The sequence below is a fragment of the Coregonus lavaretus genome (assembly GCF_964263955.1).
Source record: "Coregonus lavaretus genome assembly, chromosome: 16".
Lineage (NCBI taxonomy): Eukaryota > Metazoa > Chordata > Actinopteri > Salmoniformes > Salmonidae > Coregonus > Coregonus lavaretus.
The window spans coordinates 27,931,320-27,956,219 of NC_140003.1; the positions used below are offsets into that span (position 1 = coordinate 27,931,320).

General features: G+C 45.0%; 1 protein-coding gene across 1 annotated transcript in view; it reads right to left on the reverse strand.

Annotated features, from left to right (window-relative positions):
• Positions 1-455: 455 nt before the first annotated feature.
• The window catches only part of LOC311143997 (titin-like), a gene marked incomplete at both ends in the record, with an annotated part of 179,483 nt that continues 155,038 nt past the window's right edge, over positions 456-24,900 (reverse strand). The window contains 22 exons of the mRNA XM_084179909.1: positions 456-757; positions 911-1,315; positions 1,431-7,409; positions 7,598-8,194; positions 8,304-8,609; positions 8,734-9,309; positions 9,441-9,740; positions 10,233-10,538; positions 10,660-11,244; positions 11,353-11,655; positions 11,868-12,170; positions 12,335-12,634; positions 12,742-13,032; positions 13,149-13,742; positions 13,884-14,165; positions 14,356-14,658; positions 14,811-15,116; positions 15,212-15,511; positions 16,482-16,772; positions 21,991-22,302; positions 22,412-22,714; positions 22,812-24,878. Coding sequence (XP_084036035.1) covers positions 456-757; positions 911-1,315; positions 1,431-7,409; positions 7,598-8,194; positions 8,304-8,609; positions 8,734-9,309; positions 9,441-9,740; positions 10,233-10,538; positions 10,660-11,244; positions 11,353-11,655; positions 11,868-12,170; positions 12,335-12,634; positions 12,742-13,032; positions 13,149-13,742; positions 13,884-14,165; positions 14,356-14,658; positions 14,811-15,116; positions 15,212-15,511; positions 16,482-16,772; positions 21,991-22,302; positions 22,412-22,714; positions 22,812-24,878 — 15,311 coding nt within the window. The remainder of the gene's footprint in view (positions 758-910; positions 1,316-1,430; positions 7,410-7,597; positions 8,195-8,303; positions 8,610-8,733; positions 9,310-9,440; positions 9,741-10,232; positions 10,539-10,659; positions 11,245-11,352; positions 11,656-11,867; positions 12,171-12,334; positions 12,635-12,741; positions 13,033-13,148; positions 13,743-13,883; positions 14,166-14,355; positions 14,659-14,810; positions 15,117-15,211; positions 15,512-16,481; positions 16,773-21,990; positions 22,303-22,411; positions 22,715-22,811; positions 24,879-24,900) is intronic.

Below are 24,900 nucleotides of genomic sequence, written 5' to 3' on the forward strand. Positions count from 1 at the left end.
GGGAGCCTCTCTACCTGTTGAGGCAATCTTAAGACATCAACTTTTTGTTGAGGCACAGAGTTTAGTTTCAGGTTTAACAGGGTATTCGTTTCATGCGAAACTTTCTCCTTTTAAACATTTCAGTTTCATTTGTTTCAGTTAATATTGTCATAAATAACAATTCATACATTTTCCATAACCGTTAAATTCGGCTATATACATTATGTACATGTCACAGAAAAAATGGATGAAAAATCCTAAGTCATAATTATCCAATATGGCACATTTTATAACAACTTTAGACTTTAGTCTAGTTTGGCATAAATTAATGTCAAGTTTGGTATAAAAATAGTTCATATTTACAATAACAGAAATCCAGGTCTTTATCAAGTAAGATTATCTTTTGTTCAATTAATACATAAAAAGGCATTAAAGTAGGGAAGGGGGAGGATAGAAATGATATTAACTGTTTTTTTTTATGATCGAATGCTTATAGTTACTGTTGCAGTGTCAGATCCAAAGTCGTTGTAAAGTTTGAGTGTGTATGCTCCAGCATCCTCTTCTTTCACACTGGTGATGATGAGTGTAGTGAGGTCCTCTGAGGTCTCGATGTGGAACCTACCGCCATGCTCCTCACCGGGCAGCGTTCTTCCACCGCGGGACCATTCGATGTTAGGGGTGGGCTCTCCGGAGAAAGCACAGGCCACGGTGAGAACCTTTCCAAGTTCAATGGTGATGTCCTCTGGGAGAGCTTCGATTCTTGGTGCACCTGTTGCACCTGTTAGAGAACACAAATTAAAAAATGCTTAGACAACTGCACTACTACAAATATGGGTAACATTTTACTTAAAGCCTGAAGGTTTAATGCATTATGATGTAGCTATAATGCATTGTACGACTTGTATGTCATAAGTATATATGAGATACTCACCAAGCATACCCTGTGCAATAGATCTCATGGAGGACCCCTCTAGGTGGGAGTGACTCATCATTTCAGTCATACTGCTGGAGCTCATGGCATGGGAAGATGTCATGGAAGACATGCTAGATAGAGACATGGTTTCCATCTGCATTTCAGCAGCCATGGCAGCCATGCTAGACATACTGGCCATACTGGAACTGCTGAAAGAGCTCTCCTGATGCATAGAAGAAGAAGAAGCCATGTGGACTGATTGGGAAGAGAAGCTTTCCTGCATGCTGCTAAGAGCAGCACTCTCCCCCATCATCATCATCTGAGCTCCTCCATGGATTTCTTTCTTAACCTGTTCTGAACTTGTATGGGAGGCTAAAGCCATAGATGCCTCTTTTTGACTAATTGATACTTGTTCGGTTTTCACTGAAATAGAAGAAAAGAGACAAGGAACCATTAGAAATGTGAAAATACAGACTTGTATAGAATTGGTACAGAATTTAGTTGAATCAAGAGGTTTGCTTTTTACAGAAAAACGTACCTTTCATGGCCATGTGCTGCTGCACATAAGCTGTGACTTTAGTGTAGATGGATTGGAACACTTGGCCAACGAATGAAAATGAAGATTTAGTAGAGACTCCTCCTTCTGCAATGAGCTCACAAGAGTATTCTCCCTGGTCGTTCTCAGAGAGGTCATGGATAATAAGAGAACAATGTCCATCCACAGACATATGGAACTCATAGTGGCTGCTCTCTGTCAGTTTCACTCCATTCCTGCACCACACAACTTCTCTCACGCTGCTTTCAGATACACAGGACATTCTCACTTTGTCTTCTGAAGCTTTGGCTGTGAGTTGGTGGATAATCTTTGGAGCTTTAGGAGTCGGGGATTTCACAGTTAGTGGAGATTTGACTCTCTTAGGTGAGGCGATTGGTTCAGGAGACTTGACTTGGGGAGGTGACTTCACTCCTTTTGGTTCAGGAGACTTGACTTGGGGAGGTGACTTCACTCCTTTTGGTTCAGGAGATTTGACTTGAGGAGGTGACTTCACTCCTTTTGGTTCAGGAGATTTTACTTGAGGAGGTGACTTCACACCCTTTGGTTCGGGAGATTTAACTTGAGGAGGTGACTTCACACCCTTTGGTTCAGGAGACTTGACTTGGGGAGGTGGTTTCACTCCCTTTGGCGACGTGATTGGTTCTGGAGACTTGGCTGGGGGAGGGGACTTCACCCTTGGAGGCGAGATAACTGGTTCAGGAGACTTGACTGGAGGAGGGGACTTCACCCTTGGAGGCGAGGAGATTGGTTCAGGAGACTTGACAGGAGGAGGGGACTTCACCCTTGGAGGCGAGGTGATTGGTTCAGGAGACTTGACAGGAGGAGGGGACTTCACCCTTGGAGGCGAGGTGATTGGTTCAGGAGACTTGACAGGGGGAGGGGACTTCACCCTTGGAGGCGAGGTGATTGGTTCAGGAGACTTGACAGGGGGAGGGGACTTCACCCTTGGAGGCGAGGTGATTGGTTCAGGAGACTTGACAGGAGGAGGGGACTTCACCCTTGGAGGCGAGGTGATTGGTTCAGCAGACTTGACTGGAGGAGGGGACTTCACCCTAGGAGGTGAGGCGATTGGTTCAGGAGACTTGATTAACGGGGTTGGGGTTTGGGGAACACTGGGAGGTGAAGCTACTCGTTCAGGAGACTTGGATCCAGGCTCTGGTGACTTTATTGAGACAAAAATCTCCTCTTCGACAATTGCTCTTAAAATGGTCAGGCTAAACCGAGTCTCTTGTCTGCCCTCAGCATTCTCAACCAGCAGTGTGTAGCTGCCTTCATCAGAAGACTGGACAGAGGAAATTTCAAACATAGACTTGTACTGCGTGGTAGACACCATAAGACGATGAGAGGATACAATGACTTGTCCCTCATGCAACCATGTAACACTTGGTGCTGGTTCGCCATCAATGTCACAAGTGAATCGAGCAGTCTCTCCTTCATTGACTGTTACAGACTGTGGTTTAGTCAGTATTCTGGCTGCCAGAGTTGACTTAACTTTATGAACAGTCACTTGCTCAACTTCTGACACCTCCATAGCCCTCAATTTTGTTTCAGATGAAGCATATGTTTCAGATCTTTCAGACGATGCTTGTCTTTCACCCGACACATATCTTTCAGTCAATCTAAACTTTTCAGATGATGCTGATGATAAGGATGCTGCAGATGATAAGTATTCAGTTGATGCATACTTAGCGGATGCAGCATATTTTTCAGATGCAGATACAAATCGTTCAGATGAATCATATCTGTCATATGTTTCACGTGATTCAGTTAACTTTGATTTACTTTCTTTCACCTCCATGTGTGTTGCTGAGGAGGAAGCTGCCTTGAAGGATGATATGTGGTAATGGTCTGTCTTTGTGATATCAGGAACAAATGGTTGTGGAGCATCCTCATCTTTACGACGTGATGTATATGTTGAGAATTCACCTCCAGAAACATCGAGGATACCATAGTCGGATGCTTCTCCCTTTGAGTTTGAACAAACAACACGATACGTGCCACTGTCCTCTGCCTGACAATCACGGATCTGTATAGACAGCACTCCACTCACGTTTGTGAAGCGTAACTTCTCACTTTCTTGAATCAGTTGTCCGTTATGGAACCACTGGATCTCAGCCATAGGCTTCGCTTGGACATTCAGAGTGAACTTTGTATTCTGACCACATGGGACACGATGGGAACGCATTCTCACGGTCACACGTGGGGCGTGGTCGAGGCTGAAGGGTGTTTGGGTCACCGTCTGGTACTTGCGCTCAGATTTCAGTGCAGCCTTTCTTGACTCGTATCTGGACATGATGTCAAATCTGGCTGACCTCTCAAATCTTGAGGATGAGCGGGAGGATCTCTCAGCTGAAGCTGGGGGGCTGGGGGAGCGTGGACGCGTCCTCTCAGGGGTGGGTGATCTCCTTTCGACGATCTCCTCTGGCTCTAGTGGACGTGGGCGAGGAGCTCTTATCAGCTCAGAAACAGGGCGCATCAGCTCAATGTATGTAGGAGACAGTGATCTTCTCCTCCTCATGAACTGTGAAACTTTTGTTCTCTTGACCTTGTGCTCGGTTACTTGTGATACTTCTCTTCTTGCAACATGTTTCGTTTCTTCATGACGCAGAGCAGACAACTCAAACCGGACAGGGCTGCCTTGTGGGGAGGCAGAGAAGCCAAGTTCAAGCTCCTCCTCAAGTTGTAGCCTTTCTTCCTCAGTTTTCTTCATTGACAGGTAATCATCAATGGGCTGCAGAAGCTCTTCATCACTCATATCACCCAGGGAGCGTCTTCTTGACCTGAAGGATGCCTCGGATCCAGGAGAAGGTGACCGTCTTGCTGGTCTTACTGTTTCCAAGTCATCTTGTGTGAGCTTTGAGATACGCCATCTTGGCCTGTACTGGTCAGTAATTCTAGGAAGGGGCATGACATAGAATTGCTCCCACCTGGAGAGACGAATTCGTTTCTGTCTCTTCTGTACGATCTTCTCCATCCGCTCAGGTATTTCATACTGATCTCTGAGTTTCTTGTACCACTTCATGTCAGACAAAGGTACAAAGTGTTTAATCAACAGGTCTTCATTCAGAACTCTTGCATCATGGACACGTGACTCAGGAATTTCATATGGCATGCGAAGTTTCCTTTCCTCAATATGTACAAATGGTTTTTCTTCTGTGATATCAAATTCGCCCTCACAGTGTTTGGTGCTCACTGCCGGCTTGTATATGTCTGCAGCGTGTTTCAAAGCCTCTTGAGCCTCTGGGTTGAGTCCTGTAACTTCAGTGGTGGAAAGGCGTTGTGCCATTTTCAGTGTCTTGTCAATTTGTTGTTGAACATATTTCTGTTGTTCCGCCTCACTCTTATATTCTCTCCTCTTGTATGTAATGCGGTCCACCTTCAGTGTAGCCTGGCAACTCACTGATCCAACACAGTTTGTTGCGGTAACTTTGTAAAGACCTGAATCCTCAACAAGAGTTTCTCTGACATGCAGAACGTGATAGTCTACATCCTCTTGAACAACTGTGATTTGTTGGTTGAATTCCAATGGCCTGCCATCCTTCTCCCACTTCAAGGTTGGTGCAGGTGTTCCCGAGACTCTCAAGTCAAAGTGGACACTATGGCCCTCTACACACTCCACGTTAGCCAACAGCCGTTTGAACATTGGCCTCATGGTGTCTTCACTAACAGGGTGAGGTGTCACTGTAAGACGTGCTGTGCAACTGTCTTCACCAAACTTGTTGTGGGCCATAACAGTATATTCAGCATCGTCATCAAGGTCAAGATTGTGGATCATCAATTGATAAAGACCCTTGTCACTAATGAAAGTGTACTTCTTATCATCTCGTTTGATTTTCTGTCCAGCCTTCAGCCATGTTACTGTTGGCTCTGGATGCACTGTTATGGTTACACCGAAACGAACATCTTCACCGATGTAAGCAGCGCGGTTGTACAGAGGCAGAGTGAACTCTGGTGGTCTCTGCATAAGTCTTTGCTTATCAAGCTTTCTCTTCTTTGTGAGTGAGCGTCCAATGAAGTGTTCACGGTAGCATCTCACAGTTTCAACAAAGAGTTCTCCATAGGTGCTATCTTCACCGTCCTGACTGACGACTTTGCATCTGTAGACACCATCATCAGATGTTTCAATTTCCTTGACATAGATGCTAGCAACTCCATTGATGTAGCTAATTTCATACTTGTGACTTGCTGTTAACTGGCGGGTGCCGAAGTACCAAGTTGCTTTTGTGGTTTCATCATAATTTTCAATGTTGCAAACAAATCTGACATGTCCACCCTCCTCTGAAGATCCATGCATGACTGGACCGGCTCTCAGACCTTCTACAGGGTGCGCAATCTTGACTTTGCCAACTGCATAACCTCTGTAACTTCTGAAGCCACCACCGAAAGCGACACGAGCTGCTGAGACAATTGTCTCTCTATCTTTCTTCACCAACGTCTGGTAGTATCTTCTGTGCCTCAATGTCTTGATAGTTTTTTTGCTGAGGTGCTCCAGCTTCAACCTAAGCCAAGGATGTTCCAAAGCTTCATGAGCAGTCATACGTTTCTTCAGGTCTTTACAAAGAAGTCTGTCACAGAAGTCCATTCCTTCAAGGCTGATTTCTTTGAAAGCCTCACTGTCAAAGATGTACTCTGCATTTGAGATATTCTCAATCATTTTTGTGGTTGATTCTGCTGCAAAGGGGTTAATTCCACTGAGGAGCACATAAGTCAGTACACCAACTGACCACATGTCAGTTGCAGTGCTGACAAGACCATGGCGGTGGACTTCAGGTGCACAGTATTCTGGTGCAGTGAAATTGATTCTGATATTTTCTCCAGGAGTCAGTAATCTAGCCTGGCCCATTTCAATAATTTTGATGTTTGTGCTCTTTCTTGTGGTGTAGACAATGTTGTCAGGTTTGATTTCAAAATGAGCATAGTTGAGTTTGTGCAAGAACTTCAGAGCTGAGCACACTTGTCTCAGGTACCTAACAATCTCCAGTTCTGAGAGCTCAAAGTTGCCTGTGCCAAGTCGTTCAAAGATGTCCACGCCTGAGATGAACTCATAGATCAAGACCATTTCTTCCAGACTGTCAAAAGACTCATGTAAGTACATGAAGTTCTTGTGTTTAGAGAGATTGAGTGTCTCAATTTCTCTAGCAACCAGCTCCTGATCAGTACCTTTGATCTTGATAAACTTGGCCATGAATGTCTTCTTGGACTTGTTTTCAACACAGCGATGAACAACGCCAAATGTTCCGGCACGTGCCAGCTCTTCAGAAATTGTGTACTGGGCAGCCACCATCTTGATCTTTGATGAATGTGGTGCCTCCTCTTTGGTGATTTCTCTAGCTTCATCAACTTCTTCATCGTAGTTTCTGATAACCGATTTATCTTCTATTGTTGTAACAGGCTCAGTTGGTTCAGAATGATCGCTCAGACCAAACTGGTTCTCCGCAATGATACGGAACTGGTATTTCGTCTTGCCAAACAGAGCGATCATGGTGTATTTAGGCTCGTTGGTTTGGCCTGCGCGGATCCACCTGTCACCTGATGTGGGGCACTTCTGGATGATGTAGTTAATGATAGGGCTTCCGCCATCTTTTTCTGGAGGATTCCAGGTTAGAGTGATGGAATCTCTAGTGATTTCACTGACTTTAATTCCCTTAGGAGGATCTGGTACATCTGCCACGGCAACTTCAATGGTCTGTTTGTCAACTCCGAATCTGTTCTTGGCAGTGATTACGTAGTAACCCGTATCCTTCTTCTGAACTCCTTTGGGGAAGACGAGTGAAGTAAATGATCTTGTGACAATCACTTGAGTGTGAGAAGATGATCCCATTATCTCTGGTCCCTTCTGCCATTGGATTTGAGGGTCAGGCTTGCCACTGATTGGAATCTTAATGGTAACCACTTCACCCTTAACAGCATGGACTGCTCCCATGCCTTGCAGTTCTAGAGGTAGGTGGATCTTGGCAGGAACTGGAGGAGAATATAAATAAAGAATATACATGAATTGAGTACATCAATACTTACATATATAAAATCCTAACTGACATAATTTTTTTATGAAATGTAAGGGAATTCAAACTTGTTTTATTATCAAAAGATGTATGTTTAACACAAAATGCTCTTAAAATACTTTTCAACAGCCTATCAAAAAGGTTTACCTTCAACAGTTAGATTCACTGTTGTAGAGATGGATCCTCCTTGGTTTGTTGCCCTGACTTGATAGACACCTGCGTCGCTGTCCTCGGCATTAGCAATAACAAGTTGGTAATAACCTCCCTTGAATTCTTGCAATTTGAGTTTGGTACCATCTGCAACAATTTCTTTGCCATTCTTGTACCATTTCACAGTGGGGATGGGATGTCCAACAATTTTGGTGACAAATGTAGCATTGGATCTAAACTTCACAATCATCTCTGGTCTCATTTCTTCTCTGAAGACAGGAGGTTTCATTGTGAGACCTGATTTGGGAATGATGGCCTCTGACACCTCACTCCAATCACTCTCACCACCCATGTTTTCACATTTCACACGGAACTCATACTCAAAGCCCTCAAGAAGGCCTTTGACAGCGAAATGTGTCTCGTGGATTTTATTGGATGTACAAGTGATCCATTTGTTCTGTTTCTTCTCTCGTTTTTCAAGGAAATAGTTCTTTATCTTTGCACCTCCATCGTCCTTTGGTGGTTTCCAGAACACAAGACAAGAATCCTTGGTCACTTCTGTGACAACAGGCTGCATGGGAATTCCAGGTTTTTCTGAGGAACAGACAATGAGAGCAATGTTATAGAAGTGTATTATTCTCTTAACCGTTACAGTAAACATTATCTATCTGCTATATTTATCACTGCCAACAAGCATACTTACCGAATGGACTTTTGATAATGAGAACAGCAGGAACTTCAAGTGCCTCACTGACTCCATATTGGTTCTGAGCAGAAACACGGAAGTAGTATCCAGCACTTTCAATCAGATTTGGAATCCTGCAAGTGTTTCCTGAGACTGACGATGACACCAGATGCCACTGCTCGCCTTCCTTTGCTTCTCGTTTCTCCACAATGTAGTTGGTGATCATTGATCCACCGTCATCCTTTGGTGGTTTCCAGCTGATGATCACTGCGCTCTTCAACACAGCATCAACAACAATAGGTCCCTCAGGTTTGGTAGGTTTATCTGAAATAAAATGGCAAAAAACTACATTTAGATAACAAGTCCTCTGTTGGTCACGCAAAAAAATTGTTCTGTTTATAAATAAGCAATTATATTATCACAATAATAGTAAAAATATATTTGCTACCTTGGATTTCAACCTTGAGTGTGGTTTCAACAGTTCCAAATTTGTTGGTCAATTGCACCTTGTATCTTCCGGCGTTTGTTTTTCGCTGTACATTCCTTATAACCAGATGAGTGTAACTCTCAGTGTTTTCAATTATCACGTTTTCAGACGCGTTGAGCGGCTTCTTTGCATAGAACCACATGATTTGTGGAATTGGACGGCCAATGTAGACAACATGGAGACGAAGACTTGTTCCACACCCTGCAGTGTATTTCTCCTTCAATGGGAATCCAGGGTGGAAAGCAGGTGCGGCCTGCAAGCGCAGCTTGCCGCTGGACTCTGTTTCACCGGCTTCGTTGGCTGCTCTGCAAGTGTATATGCCCTCATCTTCCTGTTCATCTGTGGCCACTGTCAGTGAATGGTTGCGACCATCAGAACTCATCTTGTACTTGCGGCTCTGGATCAGCTCTTTGCCATATCTGTACCATCTGATTTCAGGAAGGGGACGTCCAATAATCTGGCATGTCAGAGTTCCAGACTCGCCAAGTTTTGTGATGACATCTGCCATGTCTTCCTTGAGACTAGGAGCCTCTCCCACTGTTGAAATATAATCAGAGCATGAACATTATTTCAAATGAATGGCAATGATAAATTGTGATGATTTTTGTAATCTAAGGCGCTTACAGTATTTTATGGTAATTTACAATTAAAATATTATACCAACGTACAGCTCAGTTTAGTCTTGATGCCCATGGCGGTCCTGCGAGGTCTACTCATTCCGGTTTCATTTTCTGCAAGGATTCTGAACTCGTACTCTGTAGCCTCCATCAGACCACCCATGGTGAACTGTCTGTCCTTGGAACGCTCCTTGTTGCATTTCTTCCAGGCACTTTCACCTGCCTGTCTGAACTCAATCCAGTAACCTAGGATCTCTTTGCCACCATCACATTCTGGGCGCAGCCAGTGAATAGTGATGCAGTCTTTGGCAACGGAGATTATATCAATCTCACCTGGTTGACTGGGTTTGTCTATTCAAAGAGAGAGAGAGAGGTAATCATGCAATTACAATAATTCATCTTATTCAAGTATTGTATTATTTATAATATTTCTATATATTATTCAAGGTGCAATATGCAGATATCGCGCCACCATTTCCTGGTTGCTAAAATTCTAATAGTTAGCCTAATTTCAGTTTATGTGACAAAACAAGACGACATTGTGTAGAAAATCATTGTACCATCTAAACCGCTGTGAAATATATTTTCCATATTCAAAAATATTGTAATTTCAGCTGTTTGAAGCTGGTGTACAAAACCAAAAGCAAAAGACGCAAAAACGAAACTTAAGAACGGGAAGCATAGAAATAGCACACATAGAACAGATCTGCCGCTTCTTAGACTTGCCTTCGATGAGATTGACAGATCTATAACTATGATTTCTATGTGATTTTTGTCAGGTCACCCAAAAAGATACATATTGCAGCTTTAAATGTAAAATTGAAAGGCCTATTAAATACTTACCGAATGGATCTTTGCATATAACATTTTCAGATAGTGGTCCAGGTTCACTCTGACCGATGTCGTTTTGTGCCACGACACGGAACAGGTATTCAGCATCAGGGATGAGTCCAGTGAGAGTGTACATTGTAGTGGTGATGTGTGTCTTGTTGTGACGCACCCACTTCTCTGTGGACACCTCTCTCCTCTCAACGTAGTATCCTGTAATGCGGGCGCCACCGTCATCCTTTGGTCTGCCCCAAGATAGAGCAACAGTGCTCTTTGTGACATCCATAACTTCTGGTGGGTTGATTGGAGGTTCTGGTGGAGCTGTTGTATAGAAATGAGAATTGCATAATTGTAAATAGAAGAAGTGAGGAGTGATAATTAACACAAGGAAACACATTTTATGTTTGCAGAACAATAATTATGAACATTCAAAAATACTTACACAGGGGTGTCTTTGGAGTTACACATTCATCTGATTTGAGAGATCTGCTCACACCAAACTGGTTTTCAGCAGTGATCTTGAAATGGTATTCAACATTCTCCTTCAGTCCCTTGACCACCAGAGCTGTGTCCACCACTCTTGAGTCTACAGTATACCATGCTACCTTTGATACCTCTCGCCTTTCAACGATGTAACCCAGGATATCAGAGCCACCGTCTTCAGAGGGAGGTCTCCAGCTGACTCTTACGGAGCGAGCCTGGATATCATCAAACTCAAGAGGACCTTCAGGTGCGTCTGGACGTCCAATCACTTTAACATTGATGTAGACAGCCTTCCTGCCACATTTGTTCTCCAGGACCAGGTCATATGTGCCAGTGTCATCTCTGTGGGCTTCTTTGATCACAAGTTCAGTGATATCATCACTGGTGGCGATCATAGCTCTGTGAGAGATATCTCGGCCTTCCTTTGTCCACTTGCAGATAGGGACTGGTTTACCCTTGATGGGCACAGACAGCCTGATAACTCCTCCCTGTCTGACCACATAGCCTTCCTCGTATTTGGGGTCCAGTTCATAATCGGGATAGTCTGAAATGAAGCATACAGACATTGTTAAGTTAGTTCACATTTGACACAAGCTTCAAAAGCAAAACACATCTCTTCCTGGCACGCTAAACACATATTTTCATCCCTTACCAAGCATTTCTGTAACCTTGACGATTCCTGGGATCTCGACTGGCTCTCCGGGTCCACCAGCATTGCAGGCCATCACACGGAACTTGTACTCAGCTCCCTGAGGCATGTGCGTCAGAGTGTATTCACAGATCTTTATGGGTGTCGTGTTGCACATGGTCCATTCCACCTGGTCCACCTTCTGCATCTCAATCAGGTAACCAGTGATGACGGAACCACCCTCTTCCTCTGGAGGACTCCAGGCCAGAGACACAGAAGTCCGGGTGGTGTCTGTAACCATGGGGAACTGTGGTGCACTAGGAGGCTCTGTTTAGGTAAAGATAAATATAATAGTTTTGGTAATACACACAAGTTTGAAAATGGTAGAAACTAAGTTGAAGGGACATTTGGACCCATAGATCATTGAGTTGAATAACACATTACAAAAATGTTTAACATAATAATTACATAATTTACTGTTTATTTCCATGTTTCTAATATGGGACACAACAACTAAGGACAGGATTACAGATGCATACCGATGGGATCCATGGCGATAGCTGGTTTAGATGCAATACTGGGTTTGCTCGAGCCTCTGGAGTTGAGGGCGATCACGCGGAACTCATACTCATTGCCTTCGCACAGACCTGATGATCTGTATCTGGTCATGGTGACTGGGTTCTTAACTATACTCATCCACCTTTCAGATCTGACCTCCTTGCGCTCAATTATGTATCCAGACACCTGGGAGCCTCCATCTTCTTCTGGTGGCTGCCATGTGATGGTCATTCCCTCATGAGTCACATCCAGTACATCAGGTCGGTTTGGTGCACTGGGTACGGCTGTGGAGAGATTAAAGATTTCACGTGATCAGTTATAACCCCCATCATCCCTTTCCTTTAATTCCTCAAAACGAAGTCCACTGTTTTGGTGTTTTAATTATAGTGTATAATACATTTTGTCAAAAAGCAGAATTTACTGTGTTTTAGGATTTATGATGACTTACTCTTGAGACTCTTGCATTCAACAACTTCTGACTGCAAGAATCCTCCAATGCCGAAGCGGTTGGTTGCAGCCACACGGAACACGTATTCAGTTCCCTCAGACAATCTGGTGAACTTGAATGTGGGTCTTGTGACAGATTCGGACACTGGTAGCCATCCGGGGCGGTGAGCGTCACGCTGCTCAACAACATAGCCACTGACGTTGGCGCCGCCATCCTTCTCTGGTGGCTCCCAGCTGACCGTTACAGATGTGGCATCAACGGCATCAACTGCGATCGGTCCAATAGGTATTCCAGGTTTATCTAGACAGAAATAAGCAGACGGTTAGTATTTAGAATTTTCCAATACAAAAACATAAGAACACACAAACACAAGTATGGACGCTTACCAAGAACACACACACACTTACCAAGAATGATAATTTTAAGTATCTCTGTCGCGGTTCCTACAGAATTCTTCACTTGAAGAGTGTAGCTACCAGTGTCAACAATGGTTGTCTCACGGACAGTCAGTTTGGTGTATTTTCCATTAGACTCAATCTTAACCCGGTCAAGACTATCCTTCATTTTAGCACCATTGAAGGACCAGGTGCAAACTGGAGCAGGTCTGGCCTTTATAGGAATGTTGAGGTCGATTGGCTTGCCGGCTGGCACTTGGACAACCTTCTGTGGAATGCCGGTCAGATCAATATAGGGCGCCACTGTAAAAGGAAATATTTTTGGGGAAAATTAGAACATCTGAAGATGTATCAAACCTTTCATATTTTAAATAGATTAACTAACATGTGTATAGCATAAGAATCAGAATATAACATACGTAGTTGTTCCTGAATGACCACAGGTCCTGTAATCTCCCTAGGCTCGCTAACTCCTCTGCTGTTGGTAGCTCTGATTCTGAAGAGATAAGTCTCCTTCTCTGTCAGACCAGTGACGGTATGCTGGGACATGGACTGTTTAACGGTGGCCACTGCACTCCATCTGTCTGATCCAACAATGTTAGCTTCAATTACGTAGCCCGTCAGTCTGCTTCCACCATCGTGAAGAGGTCTCTCCCAGTTAAGTATGGCGGAGGTCTTTCCAATATCCACAATGTGCAGATCCTGAGGAAGGCTGGGTACTTCACAGACCAACACTGATTCAGGGATTTCACGTGGTTCTCCGACACCATATATGTTCTCTGGTAACACTCTGAAGAAGTAGTGTACTGATTCCTCCAGGCCAGTAATTCTGAACAAGGTCTTCCTGCATTCTGTTGTAACTGTCTTGTAGGATTTCATTGAAGCTTCACGTTTCTCAATGATGTAGTTGTTCACAGGGGCTCCACCGTCAATAGTTGGTACATCCCATGTGATGACAACAGACTCCTTTGTGTAGTCTTTGACTCTAACTGAACCAGGTGGTCCAGGAGTGTCTGAAAAATACAGAAAGGATTAACTGACTGTTCACAGCACAGAGATCATATTATTCACTATTCTATATGCAATTATATGGTTCACATATAGTTCTTAATCATTTAACCATCTTAAGTATGTCAACGTAACCGGTAACATACCATAAACTTTGACGAGAATGGTTGCTGACTTCTTGCCAGATGGATTTTCAGCCTCAATGGTGTATTTGCCGGCATCGTATCGATGGACCTTCTCAACGATCAGTTGAGTGTAACTGTCAGTTGTATCAATGAACCCACGGCTCTGAAGGTCAATGCCAGGTTTCCTCCAGGTCAGTACAGGAGCAGGTCTTCCAGTCACATTGACAAACAGCCTCAGAGTGTTACCAGCTCTCAGACACACAGTCTTCTTCAGATCATCAGGAAGCTCAAGATCAGGGATTGCTGTTGTGACAAAAAGTACAGCACGTTTACAACATAATAACAGCACGTATACAAACTGTAAGTGTAAAAAGAGGGTCTGGGATTCAATGTAGACATTGGTATAAATGGCAGTTATACCAGGTTAACCCTTTACATAAAAAGATGCTGCCACTGTGAATTATTGACAATAAAAGCATAAGAACAAACTTACAGAGTTTCTCAACAGGCTCAATTTCCACACTTGGTTCGCTGAATTCCCCAGTGCCATTGCTATTGACTCCTGCGACACGGAAACTGTACTTCTTGTTGCTTTGAAGTCCAGTGGCAACAAACAAATTGGTCTTCAGAGTCTTCTGAGTGGCCCTATACCACTGCTCGGTTCCTTCCTCAAGCACCTCCACCACGTAGCCAACAACATCAGCGCCACCATCATACATGGGTCTGGTCCATTGCAAGCTAATGCTATGCTTGGTGGAATCTATCACACGTGGAATTGAAGGCGGGGCTGGAGTGTCTGGAATAGGAAAATACAAAATACAGTATGAGTCATTCAACAGCAGTAGTTTCTCAGTGTTTCAAAAGTAAACCATAAGTCAACGGTACGATTATAAAGATGGACCTCATATGGTTACTAAAATCTAAGACTATGACTTTTTGATCACGTACATGTTGGCTCTCTACAGTAGGCGTACTGAGAGGCTTCACTGGGCTGGCTGTTTCCAGCTGTGTTCACAGCAGTAACACGGAACTGGTAATCACTGCCTTCCAGCAGACCAGAGATCTTCAGGCGGATGTCATAGATGGTAAAGGTCTTATTGACCCTGGTCCATCTGGAACTGCTCTTCTCACGTTTGTCCACCAGGTAATTCTTGATCTCACTTCCACCATCGCTTTCAGGTTTCATCCATTCAATGATGACGTGCTCCTTTCCTACAGCCGTGACTTCTGGTGCTCCAGGTTGTGATGGGACAGCTGCAATGATAAAAGATAATAAGGTTTGGGCTTTGAATAAGACTAAAATTGTATTGCATCTACTAAAATGAGATGGCCACTGTATGCATGCTTACTGTATGCGTTTCTGGCGATGACAGGCTCGGACTCCAAGGGCACACCAGGTCCGTACTTGTTGACTCCTCTGACACGGAAGACGTACTCGTTGTTCTTGATCAGTTTGGAGCTGACACAGGACAGAGTCTTGCACTCAGTCTCCATGATCACCCAGTTGAGTCTGCTGGTCTCACGTCTATCAACAATGTAATGAGTGACGAGATCTCCACCATCCTCCAGAGGGATCTTCCAAGACACAGTGCACTTCTCCTCTGTCACCCTGGTGATTGTGACCTTTTCCTCCGGAGGCCCTGGTGTATCTGGAAATACAGAGTGAAACATTCAATGGTGTTATTATAGCAGTGGAGGCTCTTCAGAGGAGGAAGGGGAGGACCATCCTCCTCAGTGAATTTCACTGGTGTAACTGCTAAACTGCTTGCTGACTACACTGTACAGCATGACTGTAGCGGGTTTACTAATGCGTTAGTTCTAGTAGCTATGTTGACTATGACGTTAGCTAATTATGGTGACAACGATGTAGGCTGTGTGTAGCGGTTATAATACGAAGGTTTGTCTTCAAAATATTTTTTGCACCTGGTCACAGACAGCTGATGTGTTGTGCACTTAAGTCCACAAGCGAAGGGAAAAGGTGAGAGGAGGAGAGCGCATAGATGCAAGAAGGAATTATAGCTACAACGATCAAAGTGATCATGTATGTGGCTGCTATGAAAGTGACCTGTGTTTGCGTGTGATCAGGGGTGTAGTCATTCCACCGATTCTGTTGAAAAACATTCTTAAATGGAAGCAAACGGAACGGGGATAAACACACCTGAACTCTTGTTTGCAACTATTGGACTAATGATTACACCCTAGATCAGCTAGATGCAGGGAAGAGTGTACAAGGCAGTATTGAATGTGTCACTGTCTGTCACCTTGATTTCTCAAATTTCTCACGACCTGTGCACCTACGTTGTAAACTTCCATTCATAGGTTGTAGCAACCTCATGATGGGTATAGGGAAAATTTGAGTATAATGTAGTAGCCTAAACCTATCGATGTTACATTGAGCTGGGTGAATGGAATATAAATGACAGTCATCCAATATGCTGTAATAGAAATACAGTAAGGCCATGCTCATAAAAAAAAATCCTCATCCTCCCTCATCTTAAACGGCACCGACCGCCACTGTATTATAGCAATAGTCAGTATGAAAATACATTTTGTCGAAAACCATTTTGTTTCCATGTCATTGCAAGAGTATATGTCTTTGTATCTACTTTGTGTTCTTACCGAGTACTTTAACGTTGACAGCCGCTGTCTTGGTTCCACTGGCATTCTTCACGGTCAGAATGTATCTTCCAGTGTCGTTTCTGTTGCAGGACTTGATGATGGCCATGGCTCTTGAACTGGTGTATGTCAGGGAGTATTTCTCCCCCAGCTCCAGCACCTTGTCACCCTTGGCCCACCATACTATGGGTTCAGGTTTACCACCAACTACACCATCAAGGACCAGGTCTGACCCAGCCCGGATAGTGACATGCTCTCCAACAAGAGAGCTGTCAAGTTCAGCCTTGGGAGGAGCTAGAAGACAAAAAGAAAATATAAATCATAATAATATATAATATATATATATATATATATATATATATATATATATATATATATATATATATATATATATATATATATATATATATATATATATATATATATATATATATATATATATATATATACACACAGTACCAGTCAAAAGTTTGGACACTGTCACGCCCTGGCTCTGGGGACACTGTTATGTTGAGCCAGGGTGTGTAGATCTATGGGTTTTGTTTCTATGGGTGTTTATTTCTATGTTGGCCAGAGTGACTCCCAATCAGAGGCAACGAGTGTCAGCTGTCGTGGGTTGTCTCTGATTGGGAGCCATATTTAAACTGTCTGTTTTTCATTCGGGTTTGTGGGATTTTGTTCTATTTTGGTTTGTGTAAAACCGTAGACATCACGTTATCGTCTGTTGTTTTGATCGTGTGATCATTCCTATTTAATAAATATGTTCGCTTTCATCAACGCTGCGCCTTGGTCCTCCTCATTGGTAGACGATCGTGACAGAAAATCCCACCAAGATGTGACCAAGCAGCGTGTCCAGGAGCCATCGCCAGGGAGATCCCTAACAGATCTCCTTCGCCTCCTCGACTGGGTCAAGCCGAGTGAGGAAGAGAAGGGCTTGACCTTGTGGCAGAAGGGCGAAAGGCTGGCGAGGGACATGGAGACCTGGTCCACGGGTAGGGGAGACGCCCATACATTTTTTAGGGGGGGGGCTAACGCCGTGGACGACGGGGCAGCAGGAGGCCGCCAGGTTACGGGAGTCACTGGTCACCAGGGGGAGGGAGGATGTAGAGGCACGGCGAGAGGTACTGGCGTGTGTTGCCAGTCCGGTCCGGCCTGTTCCTGATCCCCACGTAGGGCCAGTGGTGTGTGTTCCCAGTACGGTCCGGCCTGTTCCTGCCACTCGCACCAAGTCTACGGTGCGCTTCGACAGCCCGGCTCGGCCCGTTCCTGCTCCCCGCACCAAGTCAGGGGTGCGCTTCGACAGCCCGGCTCGGCCCGTTCCTGCTCCCCGCACCAAGTCAGTGGTGCGCTTCGTCAGCCCGGCTCGGCCCGTTCCTGCTCCCCGCACCAAGTCAGGGGTGCGCTTCGACAGCCCGGCTCGGCCCGTTCCTGCTCCCCGCACCAAGTCAGTGGTGCGCTTCGTCAGCCCGGCTCGGCCCGTTCCTGCTCCCCGCACCAAGTCAGGGGTGCGCTTCGACAGCCCGGCTCGGCCCGCTCCTGCTCCCCACACCAAGCCAGTGGTGTGCGTCGTCAGTCCGGCACGGCCCGTGCCTGTTCCCCGCACCAAGTCAGGGGTGCGCTTCGACAGCCCGGCTCGGCCCGCTCCTGCTCCCCACACCAAGCCAGTGGTGTGCGTCGTCAGTCCGGCACGGCCCGTGCCTGTTCCACCGGTGGCTGGTCCGGCACCGGTCAGATGCTTCACGCCGGAGCTAGAGCAATCCGCTCCACCAGTGTGCAGTCCAGCTCCGGCCAGCGGGGCCAGACCGGACCAGGGGTACTTTGGGGGGTTGGAGAGGGAGCGGGGATCAGGTCCGGAGCCGGATCCGCCGCCTAGGCGGAGTGCCCACCCGGTCCCTCCCCTGTGGGTTTTGGTTGACGCGGTCGGAGTCCGCGCCTTTGGGGGGGGGGGTATTGTCACGCCCTGGCTCTGGGGATACTGTTATGTTGAGCCAGGGTGTGTAGATCTATGGGTTTTGTTTCTATGGGTGTTTATTTCTATGTTGGCCAGAGTGACTCCCAATCAGAGGCAACGAGTGTCAGCTGTCGTGGGTTGTCTCTGATTGGGAGCCATATTTAAACTGTCTGTTTTTCATTCGGGTTTGTGGGATTTTGTTCTATTTTGGTTTGTGTAAAACCGTAGACATCACGTTATCGTCTGTTGTTTTGATCGTGTGATCATTCCTATTTAATAAATATGTTCGCTTTCAACGCTGCGCCTTGGTCCTCCTCATTGGTAGACGATCGTGACAGACACACCTACTCATTCCAGGGTTTTTCTTTATTTGTTCTATTTTCTACATTGTAGAATAATAGTGAAGACATCAAAACTATGAAATAACACATTTGGAATCTTGTAGTAACCAAAAAAGTGTTAAACAAATAAAAATATATTTTATAATTGAGATTCTTCAAAATAGCCACCCTTTGCCTTGATGACAGCTTTGCACACTCTTGGCATTCTCTCAACCAGCTTCATGAGGTAGTCATCTGGAATGCATTTCAATTAAAAGTTCATTTGTGGAATTTCTTTCCTTCTTAATGTGTTTGAGCCAATCAGTTGTGTTGTGACAAGGTAGGGTTGGTATACAGAAGATAGCCCTATTTGGTAAAAGACCAAGTCCATATTATGGCAAGAATAGCTCAAATAAGCAACGAGAAACGACAGTCCATCATTACTTTAAGAGATGAAGGTCAGTCAATACGGAACATTTCAAGAACTTTGAACGTTTCTTCAAGTGCAGTCGCAATAACTATCAAGCGCTATGATGAAACTGGCTCTCATGAGGACCGCCACAGGAAAGGAAGACCCAGAGTTACATCTGCTGCAGAGGATAAGTTCATTAGAGTTACCAGCATCAGAAATCGGCAATTAACTGCACCTCCGATTGCAGCCCAAATAAATGCTTCACAGAGTTCAAGTAACAGACATCTCAACATCAACTGTTCAGAGGAGACTGTGTGATTCAGGCCTTCATGGTCGAACTGCTGCAAAGAAACCACTACTAAAGGACACCAATAATAAGAAGAGACTTGCTTGGGCCAAGAAACACAAGCAATGGACATTTAGACCGGTGGAAATCTGTCCTTTAGTCTGATGAGTCCAAATTTTAGATTTTTGGTTCAAATCGCTGTGTCTTTGTGAGACGCAGAGTAGGTGAACGGATGATCTCCGCATGTGTGGTTCCCACCGTGAAGCATGGAGCAGGAGGTGTGATGGTGTGGGGGTGCTTTGCTGGTGACACTGTCGTGATTTATTTAGAATTCAAGGCACACTTAGCCAGCATGGCTACCACAGCATTCTGCAGCGATACGCCATCCCATCTGGTTTGCGCTTAGTGGGACTATCATTTGTTTTTCAACAGGACAATGACCCAAAACACACCTCCAGGCTGTGTAAGGGCTATTTGACCAAGAAGGAGAGTGATGGAGTGCTGCATCAGATGACCTGGCCTCCACAATCCCCCGACCTCAACCCAATTGAAATGGTTTGGGATGAGTCGGACGGCAGAGTGAAGGAAAAGCAGCCAAGTGCTCAGCATATGTGGGAACTCCTTCAAGACTGTTGGAAAAGCATTCCAGGTGAAGCTGGTTGAGAGAATGCCAAGAGTGTGCAAAGCTGTCATCAAGGCAAAGGGTGGCTTTTTGAAAAATCTCAAATCTCAAATATATATTTTTGGTTCCTACATGATTCCATATGTGTTATTTCATAGTTTTGATGTCTTCACTATTATTCTACAATGTCAAAAATAGTAAAAATAAAGAAAAACTTTTGAATGAGTAGGTGTGTCCAAACTTTTGACTGGTACTGTATATACATACAGTGGGGAAAAAAAGTATTTAGTCAGCCACCAATTGTGCAAGTTCTCCCACTTAAAAAGATGAGAGAGGCCTGTAATTTTCATCATAGGTACACGTCAACTATGACAGACAAATTGAGAATTTTTTTTCCAGAAAATCACATTGTAGGATTTTTAATGAATTTATTTGCAAATTATGGTGGAAAATAAGTATTTGGTCAATAACAAAAGTTTCTCAATACTTTGTTATATACCCTTTGTTGGCAACGACACAGGGCAAACGTTTTCTGTAAGTCTTCACAAGGTTTTCACACACTGTTGCTGGTATTTTGGCCCATTCCTCCATGCAGATCTCCTCTAGAGCAGTGATGGTTTGGGGCTGTCGCTGGGCAACACAGACTTTCAACTCCCTCCAAAGATTTTCTATGGGGTTGAGATCTGGAGACTGGCTAGGCCACTCCAGGACCTTGAAATGCTTCTTACGAAGCCATTCCTTCGTTGCCCGGGCGGTGTGTTTGGGATCATTGTCATGCTGGAAGACCCAGCCACGTTTCATCTTCAATGCCCTTGCTGATGGAAGGAGGTTTTCACTCAAAATCTCACGATACATGGCCCCATTCATTCTTTCCTTTACACAGATCAGTCGTCCTGGTCCCTTTGCAGAAAAACAGCCCCAAAGCATGATGTTTCCACCCCCATGCTTCACAGTAGGTATGGTGTTCTTTGGATGCAACTCAGCATTCTTTGTCCTCTAAACATGACGAGTTGAGTTTTTACTAAAAAGTTATATTTTGGTTTCATCTGACCATATGACATTCTCCCAATCCTCTTCTGGATCATCCAAATGCACTCTAGCAAACTTCAGACAGGCCTGGACATGTACTGGCTTAAGCAGGGGGACACGTCTGGCACTGCAGGATTTGAGACCCTGGCGGCGTAGTGTGTTACTGATGGTAGGCTTTGTTACTTTGGTCCCAGCTCTCTGCAGGTCATTCACTAGGTCCCCCCGTGTGGTTCTGGGATTTTTGCTCACCGTTCTTGTGATCATTTTGACCCCACGGGGTGAGATCTTGCGTGGAGCCCCAGATCGAGGGAGATTATCAGTGGTCTTGTATGTCTTCCATTTCCTAATAATTGCTCCCACAGTTGATTTCTTCAAACCAAGCTGCTTACCTATTGCATATTCAGTCTTCCCAGCCTGGTGCAGGTCTACAATTTTGTTTCTGGTGTCCTTTGACAGCTCTTTGGTCTTGGCCATAGTGGAGTTTGGAGTGTGACTGTTTGAGGTTGTGGACAGGTGTCTTTTATACTGATAACAAGTTCAAACAGGTGCCATTAATACAGGTAACGAGTGGAGGACAGAGGAGCCTCTTAAAGAAGAAGTTACAGGTCTGTGAGAGCCAGAAATCTTGCTTGTTTGTAGGTGACCAAATACTTATTTTTCACCATAATTTGCTAATAAATTCATTAAAAATCCTACAATGTGATTTTCCCGGAATTTTTTTCTCTCAATTTGTCTGCCATAGTTGACGTGTACCTATGATGAAAATTACAGGCCTCTCTCATCTTTTTAAGTGGGAGAACTTGCACAATTGGTGGCTGACTAAATACTTTTTTTCCCCACTGTATGCATAAACTTAACAGTAATTTAACAGTATCTAACAGTAGTAGCTTACTATATTCATCCTTGCAGGTGATCGGTCCTGTTGTTTCAGATGGTGCACTGTGAACTCCGGCTCCATTTTTGGCAATGACACGGAATTCGAAGATTTCTCCTTCACCCAGTCCTCCGACTGTGAAGTGAGTCTCCGTGATGGTGGTGTAGTTACACTTCAACCAGCGGGCATCATCCCACTCATCATCACTCCATGGCTTGCGCTCAACGACGTATCCGACAATCTTGCTGCCACCATCGTTGAATGGTATACCCCATGCAATAGTTACTGAGGACCTTGTGACATCAGTCACCTCAGGTTTACCAGGAGGATCTACATGGAGACAAAATCAGAATGTACAATCAGCGGAAAGGTCAACATGGAACATTCCAGAGAGTGAGTCGAAATATTTAGAAAAATGTCCTTCGAATGTTGCACTTACCGACTGGGTTGAAAGCCACTACTGGTCTTGAGGCCTCACTGGCTTTGCTGAGACCAGAAATATTCATAGCATAAACTCTGAACTGGTACTCCAGGCCCTCAATGAGACTAGAAACTTTGTATTGGGTATCCAGGCATGGAAGCTTGTTCTCCCTGACCCAAAGAATGGTGTTTCTCTCCTTCTTCTCTATCCAGTATCCAGTCACCTTGCTGCCGCCATCAGCATATGGCAGATCCCACTTGATCCCAATAGCCGTAGCAGATACTGACACCACATCTGGGCGAGTTGGTGGACTTGGTGGAACTGATATTGAGAAAAAGACAAAAACAATTCATCATTAGTGTCTTCACATTTTCAAACCATTATAGCAAATGTAAATTGATTTTACACCTGAACTTACCGAATGGATGCTCAATGACAACAGCTGAGGACTCGATGGACTTGCTAACGCCATACTTGCTTTCAGCAGAGACACGGAAGGTGTACTCCATGTATTTGGTCAGATGGCCGACTTTGATCGTGGTGCGTTTACAACTTGAGTTCACCACTTGCCAGGATGTAGATCCAGATTCACGTTTCTCAACGATGTAGTTGTCGATTTCTGTTCCACCGTCATCCTCTGGTGCTGTCCAAGCCAATGAGCAGCCCTCTGATGACACTTCAGAGATTTCAATGGGTCCTACTGGTGGAGTGGGTCTTCCAACAACGTTGACAGTAACAGCGAATGTCTTCGCTCCGGCGGCATTATCTAGAGTGAGGTAGTATTTTCCACTGTCTCCTCTCTTGCTGTCTTTTACCACCAGGGTGGTCTTTTCTGTGGTAGTCTTGATGATCACTCTATCAGTCTCTTTTAGCTTCATCTCCTCCAGTTTCCAGGTGGCCTTTGGAGCTGGTCTGCCACTGATGGGGATATCAATGGTGAATGCATCGTGAGTCTTGCATGTGATGAGCTGGTTATTTATGCCACTGAGATCTGCTGTGGGCTCAATCTTCGGCTCCTTGATGACAACGGATGCTAAGGCATCTCTTGGGACACTGATACCAGCCTCATTGATAGCCTTGACACGGAAGTCATATTCTGTGTTCTCAATCAAGCCCTCAATGACTAACTTTAGGTGTTTGGTTTGACCGCCAACAACCCAGCGATCAGAGCCCTTTGCTTTGGCCTCAGCAATGTAACCTGTGATGCGGCTGCCACCGTCGTGTTCAGGTTTCAGCCAGGCCAAGAGAGCGGTGGAATTAGTAGTGTCAATGATGTCAAGACTCTTGGGTGGAGCAGGCACCTCAGTTGCAGTAATCGGTTCAGTCATCTCACAGGGTTCTCCCCTGCCATACGTATTTTCAGCGATGACTCTGAACAGGTAAGGTACACCTATTCCTAGGTTGGTCATTCTGATCATTTGGCGTGAGGATTTTTCACTGACTGACTTCCAGCTGAGACGACTAGCCTCACGCTTTTCTACGATGTAGTGCTGAATACGGGCTCCGCCGTCGTTGGCTGGAGCGTCCCACAGCATTGTCAGAGCTCCCCTGGTCACATCCTTGAAGCTGATAGCTCCTGGAGGTCCAGGAGTATCAAGCACCTTCACGGTCAATGTGATAGATTTGCGGCCACCATTGTTCTCAAGCGACAAGGTGTATTTTCCAGAGTCATACCTGGTACAGCTCTCAATGGTCAAGGTACTGTATGTGTCAGTTGTGTTGACGTCTGTCATAACACCAAGTTCTCCACCTGCCTTGGTCCATGTAGCCAGCGGAGCTGGTTTACCACAGAAGGCAATATGAAGAGTGACGGTGGCACCATTCTTCACAACATGTGTCTGTTTGAAGTCTGCATCAAGGGTGATTTCTGGTGACGTCAGTCTATCAACAGCTTGCACTGGATTAGGAACTGCACATGCTTCTCCTTTTCCAGACCCATTCACTGCACGCACACGGAACCTATATTCCTCACCAGCCGTTAAACCTTTAGCTGTGTATGTTGTGTTGATGCAAGTTGTTCTATTGACTTGGTGCCATTCATTAAGGCTAGCCTTGCACATCTCAATGACGTAGCCAATGATCTCCATACCACCATCGAACACAGGCTTGATCCATTCCAGGGTGACAGACGACTTTGTGGAGTCGGTGACCTTTACCAGAGAAGGAGCACTTGGTGCGCTTGTAGGCTCTCTGCACTTGAAGAGTCTTGATGTGTTACTTGCTGGTCCGATGCCGGCACCGTTTTCAGCCATGACACGGAATTCATATTCATTACCTTCGGTCAGGTGTGTCACTCTTTGTCTGAGCTCAGTGATTGGTCTCTTGGATGAAACCTTCAGCCATTGCAAGCTCTTCTTCTCACGTCTCTCCAGGATGTAGTGCTTGATCTCATTTCCACCATCTGATCTGGGTCTTGTCCAGCCTATTGTGATGGTGTCTCCAGTCACATTTGTGGCGTCTGGTGTACCTGGGGCATCTGGAACGGCTGTGAAACACAACATTTGTTT